General features: G+C 35.3%; 1 protein-coding gene across 2 annotated transcripts; it reads right to left on the bottom strand.

The window, feature by feature from the left end:
• Positions 1-1,160: 1,160 nt before the first annotated feature.
• On the bottom strand, positions 1,161-5,844 carry LOC112514661 (glycine-rich cell wall structural protein 2-like). 2 transcript variants are annotated; one of them, XM_025121248.1, is made up of 9 exons: positions 5,703-5,844; positions 5,457-5,581; positions 5,066-5,146; positions 4,896-4,984; positions 4,710-4,784; positions 2,863-2,924; positions 2,712-2,771; positions 1,842-2,069; positions 1,161-1,515 (listed from the first exon to the last, which is right to left on the bottom strand). In XM_025121248.1, exons 2-9 carry the CDS (start codon positions 5,577-5,579, stop codon positions 1,415-1,417), a joined length of 819 nt encoding a protein of 272 aa, XP_024977016.1. In that variant the 5' UTR covers positions 5,580-5,581; positions 5,703-5,844; the 3' UTR covers positions 1,161-1,414. The 2 variants fall into 2 exon arrangements, with proteins under 2 accessions (XP_024977016.1, XP_024977017.1); XM_025121249.1 differs by having other exon boundaries at positions 5,457-5,844.
• Positions 5,845-6,369: the final 525 nt, after the last annotated feature.

Raw genomic sequence — 6,369 nt, 5'->3', positions numbered from 1 at the left:
GTACTAGTGGGACCAAAATGGTGTATTTATATTTCTTAATATATGAAATACATGTTTATATGCAAATATAGAAAATAGGGTGTTACATGCGATTTAAAATTTTAAAAAATAATGATTCAAATTAAACATTGAAAAAGAAAAAAACAATGATTTAAATTAAACATTGAAAAAATAATAATGAAAACGGAATCATATGTGACAGAAAAACACAATTAAAATATATATAATCACATGTATTTCAAAACATGATTCATAATTTACACATATCACATGTAACGTGGTATATAACTTACATTTTTTTCCTATTACGATTAATATCATAAATAATGCACTGACGAAAATTAGTGATTCTTTTTTAAGAAAAAAAAATATCGATTAATTATGGTTATCACATGTGATTTTTGACGAAAATTATACAAAATTCTTATGTAAATTGCTTCAATGAAAATGAATACTTCAAATAAAAACAAAATCCTACTTACTTTAAGTGTTATAAAAGAGAATAAATAAAAAAATTAATCATAATCAAACCACGTAAATTATAAAAAAATTCATAAATAAATACCTTAATTAAATTTATTAAATAACTTTTATAAAGATAAATGAATTTCCATATTTATATACAATAAGTAATACATATACCCTTTTGAACGATTTTTAAAAAAAAATTATATTTAAGATATTATTTAATTAAATGATAGGTCTCCATTATTCTTATTCTCTTAAAAAATACCGTGGCTTTTAAGACTTCGACCTTGCCACTACACCATACTTATGAGCGGTAAATTCCAATCGAAACGGATGACTTTCTACACACCCCTTATATTTCTTACTCCCAAGAGGCCCATATTTGAACTAAATAATCAATCAAAACATATACGAGATTCTTCCGGTTTGGTTTAATGAATTGGCGCATATATTGAATTCCGTTTGTTTTCTTGGACAAAAAAATTGATTACCAGTGATACCAGCAAACACTACACAGAACCTGTCTTCAAAGACAACAATGTGAAGAGGCACTTCTTTTGCTCATTCAACGGTTAAGGCCTACGAGGGCCCGCGATCGAAACAGGACCTGTCTTGTATTTAGGCGAAGTCGTCGCCCGCTCCTTTGCCAATTAAGCTACACGGCGGAGACAGATTTTGACGATTGCGGTAATGGATGAAAGAATGTACTGCTCTATTATTTCTATGAAAAATGGTGTACAAATTTCGAGTTTCTGTAAGCAAATACTACCTATCTCTAAAACTACAAAAATACTGAGCCACCCGACAATAGCAGCTAATTATATGCTCGAAACTCTTAACAAAAGGAACACATCTTCCGGTTTTCTGGGCGGAGTTTTTTCCGTATTTGGACAACATAATTATCAGAGCAGGCATCTGGCACATAAGATCCAAAAAAACGTATACCTTAAGCAACGGCTTGGACTGGTAGTCCATCTGATCTCAAATCCCGACCACCACCACGTCGTCGGCTCCCATCCCTTCCAGACCAACGACCACGACCACGTCCTGCACAAGATTCATTAACATAATCATTCCTGATATCGTTTTGAAAACACGCTCAAATGTAATGAAGTTTCAAAATCTTCCTATTTTGTATTTGTTTTGACCTGCTGCTCTTAAAAGACGATGATGTGGATGTCAAGCTTGTCATCAAATGTAACTAACAACAGAAGGTCATAACAGATAAAAATAAACACTTTTGTTACATTGATTTAGAAGTTCTTTTTATTACGCTAAATAGAAACTAAGGCAAACTTGGTTGCCTTTTTGGTTCGTTTGCCAAAGAAAGCCTTCAAAATGGTTCTTCGATGATTTAGCATGATAGAGCTTACCACGCCCAGCAGGAGCAGGCATTCGCCCTGATCCTCCGTAATCATTATAACCACCAAATTCCTGTTGTGGAGCACCGCCACCGTAACCTCTCCCGCGTCCACGATATCCACCACGACCTCTTCCTCGTCCTCGACCCCGTCCACCATAACCACGCCCATCGTCCCATCCACCATATCCTTCCCACCCACCATCTCCATTGTACTCGATCCCTCCATTGTTATAATTCCCTATACAAAAGTAGACAACTTCAGCTTTAGTTGTTTTTTGAAGTATAATATATATATTCAACAAATTAAGCCGACACACACTTCTCAAATGTTGTGATTTTCATGGGATAAAAGAAGTTGCATCTTCTTCACTAAACCCACAAGGCCCTAAAGTTAACAACCACACAAACCCTCCAATGCAAAGCGGTTCTTTAGCACGTTAAATGTTTGGTTTTGAACAGGGTCCCCAAAATATTGGGTCCCAATTTTACATTGTTTAGGGCCTTTCATCAACACGTGTAAAACTATAGCCCACCTCAGTGCCTCTTTGATCTTTATCATAAGAAAAAGATAATACGCCTCATCATCGCCTCCCTGTAGGCTTAGCTCAATGCCCAACAAGGCTTAAGCCTTTGGGGATTCTCCTCAGAGGTCACCGAGCCATTGGGTGGCTATTCTTCGGGGCTCCCTAGGATTAGTCCAGGTGTGCAGTAGCTGTCCCGGACACAAATGGTTAACAATAATAAAGTGTTATAATGTTCATGGGTATCCCAAAACGAAAGTGTTGCAAGTTTCATGAGAGGGTACATGGTTTGCCAGCAAATATGACAAAATTATTATCCCTTAGTCATATTAAAAAAAAGGTAAAGATGATTATTTTACCTCTACCTCTACCCCTTCTACGACCACCGCGACCTCTTCCTCGCATGTTAGGTGATCCATCTATTGCAAGAAGAAGATGCAACATCTTATAAAGTTTCTCATACTATGATCGACTTCACAAAAGGCGAGATGTTACAATCATAAATCGTACCTCCTTCATTTTCATACTCCACTAACGGTTTCACCTGATCAGCTGGAATCGGTAGTTGGTACCTGCATTTTGCAAACAAAAAAGCAAAAAAAATGTTAAGCTACAAAAAGTTCGCATTTTTCAGAGAATATGACAATCAAACTGGAAATACTACCATGCATCGACGTTGTTTATAGTAAGTTAGTAACACCATGGTTTTAAAAAGCGTGGCGCCTCTCAATCCCCAGACAAAGCGTACAACTTGGTTGTCCGAGGCGGTGAGGCTTGAGACCGTGGAGAGGCTATGCCTCACTACAGAGGCTAAATTATTAAAACAATGACTGAACCTTCTCGATTTCTTTTCTGAAAACCTTGTTCGTCTCCAGTTCTCCTAAGCCCTACCTGCTACTCGTCTTTTGTCCTACATGAGTTCCAGTTTTCTTCTGTTTTCTTTACGTTTTCTTCTTCGATTCTTCTCCAATTCACCGGTGTATTATTATATGTACATATTCAATACACTTCTTTTATATTTAGTCTCTCTTTTTCTCCCACTTTCTTGATATTTTAATACGTTTTCTTCATGAGCTGTGAGCATATTAATATATACATATACATACATATATATACATGTTACTAGTAGAACAACATTTTTTTTCTTTGTTAATATATTTATATTTCGTGATTGACAAAAGTGTATGTAGATTCTTTTGGTAATTTAGTATGAGATATGTTCATATATATATATATATATATATATATATATATATATATATTATGTCTAATACTCAAGTGTATAATGTGCATATTGGCATAATTATAATATGCAGTACGTATGCATATATATGTGTGTGTGTATATATATATTTCCACCTCGAGGCTTACGCCTCGTACCATTTTAGGAAAATGCCTCAAGGCCTGATTTCGCGTTTTTAAAAGCTTAAGTAACACAACTTAAGTTGATATTCATACATGAATAACACAGACAAGAATACATTGCACATTCATACATGAATATACACTATATTCATACATACTTCATAAAAAACATAACTTAAGTTGATATCTATCATCACATCTAGATCTGATTATGAGACAATTTCACAATCATGTTTATAAGTCAAATATAAAATACTTTTAGAGGGAATTTCATTTTATAACAAGAATTTGTTCAACTTTTTACTAATAATATGTTGAACCCCTTTGAGTTGATGAATACCACTTCCTCATCGTAAAGCAGACTGAACTAACAAGAATAAAAATTACTCAACTCTCCTTGATATGTTTGATAGTAACCTAATTCCAGATGGGTGGTCTCCAAAGAAATAAACGAAACACTTAACTACTAAAAGATAGTGGTGTGAACCACTTCTCCTAATCCTAGAGAATTGAACTGCATGCACTCCATAACAGAGAACATGTTTGACCAAATGTGAGTCAGATTCGTTTCGTATCAACGTCACATGCAAGAAACAAACCAGAAAACATGCATACTATAGAGATCCAATAAGAAGTAACAAATACGCCCCAGCGTTCTCAAATAAAGAAATATTTACTTGGGTACGTAGTTAAATAAGAAAAGGTGATTTGATCATTATTAAACCTCAGAATACCCCTTGATAAAGGCACCCTGCTCACCAAAGATATGTTCTATCACTATTATTTGCAAAAATGCAGCTTTAGCTTGAATCTTTGCCAAAAAAAAATTCTCTACATGAATTTTGGAGTGTATGAAGCAAGGGAACCATAGAATTGCATTAGATCACTAATATGATGAAACTTTTAACTAATTATCACATACATTATTATTATCAACAAAGAAATAATGGGTGATGAACTAACTATCTATAGAAAGTTTAGGCAGCAATTACCCCACAGATGTCGTATCAAGCTCCTTCTTTGACAACGTAATCGTAATTACAGATACGTGACGGGTCGTTTCAAGACTACATTCAAGAAACAAAAAGTAAGTTATTTTCCGATCATCAAAACATCAAGAAAAAATGGAAGATGAAGAATCACATCATGGGGCAGAACATCATTTGTTTTGTTCTTACGGGAGGAGGCCTTCTTCTAGTGGTTCCCACATATCAGTTATATCAGTAGAACCAATCGATGTAATTTGATGGAGATTAACAACCCTTCTCTGGTACAAAAAAGCTATTTTAATGGCACATCACATGGTTGTGGAAACAATCAAAATGCTCATATACTAATCTGTAACTACCTTGATCAGTTCCGTTATCATAACAGTTTTGTTGATAGCTCTGCCCATGGCCTTGAGAGAAATCTCCTCAGATCCTTTCTCCTGTAATAACATATCCATTCAACCTTCAGGTGTAGACGACAAATGCACATTACACACACACACACACACATGGATTAATGCAGATGATCACAGTTGCACTCATGAAGGTTTAAATCTTTATAACATCACATCACATATTATGCGAACATAAGGTTGAATCCTTACAACATCATATCACTTATATGCAAACATAGCTCTAACATATACACTCCAAATGAACAAATGATTCGTCGAAAAAACTATGAGGATAACAATCCCAAATCGACGATAAGATGAGATGCTAATGAAAACACATTACAAAAATAAAGACCTGGAGAAGAGTGATAGCATAAGTGATGTAGTTGCGCATCCTCCCCTGAGTGGTTATACGAATCTCATTCTCATTAATGGGCGCCTCAGTCCTTGGCTTCTCTACCCTCTGGTATCGATCCATATCTACACACACATGAATAATCCAGATATTAGAGGGAAACCCATATGGATTCCAATCAGGAAAACCCCCATAGACATGAAGTGTTGAAAAATTGGGGAAGAGAAACAAAGCAAGAACAAGTACAATTGATGGGATTGTTGAACGAGCAGATAACTGATAAAAATGAGACCCTGAAAACCAGCTCTGCTCTGTAAAATTTGATGATTCCTCCTCAATTGGAGTGGATAGCTGCTGATGGCAATCTGAGAAAGAGAGTAGGGTTTTGTAAGTGTGGCGGTCGTATCGCCATTAAGACCGCCCTATTTATCTCATCTTATATTTTCAGGTTTGAATTTTTGTATGTCTACAATAGAGGTGGCCAAAATTCGGTCCCGCGCCGGGCCTTAACCGGTCCCTACCGGATCTAATCGCGACAAAAACCGGCGGTAACCGGTCCCGACATAACCGGTCCCGGTCCCGGTCCCGGTGATTTTCCTTGTAACCGGTCAAGGTTATTAGTAACCGGTTGTCCCAACCGGTCCTGGTCCCGGTCCCATAACCGGTCCCGACCGGGCCTATTAAAAAAATGATTTTTTTTAAAATTTTTGGTTATTAATAAATTTTTAATATGTTATTAATATGTTTGTAATATGATATTTTGAATATGTTTTATTATAAATACATTTTACTATAAATACGTTTTGTTATATATATATATATATATATACACGTTTATAAATACGTTTTGTTATATATATATACGTTTATAAAGACGTTTTGTAATATATATATATATATATATACGTTTATA

Source organism: Cynara cardunculus, assembly GCF_001531365.2.
Source record: "Cynara cardunculus var. scolymus isolate 2C chromosome LG 6, CcrdV1, whole genome shotgun sequence".
Classification (NCBI taxonomy): Eukaryota; Viridiplantae; Streptophyta; class Magnoliopsida; order Asterales; family Asteraceae; genus Cynara; species Cynara cardunculus.
Note: the sequence above shows the minus strand (reverse complement) of the source record. Positions and strands in the feature narration are given on the sequence as shown.

Coding starts and splice junctions, on each gene's coding strand:
- LOC112514661 (XM_025121249.1), bottom strand. CDS start 5,579: ATGGATCGATACCAGAGGGTAGAGAAGCCAAGGACTGAGGCGCCCATT. Junction 5,147..5,456: donor ATGCTATCACTCTTCTCCAG/GTCTTTATTTTT, acceptor ATGTTATTACAG/GAGAAAGGATCTGAGGAGAT. Junction 2,772..2,862: donor GGAGTATGAAAATGAAGGAG/GTACGATTTATG, acceptor TTCTTGCAATAG/ATGGATCACCTAACATGCGA.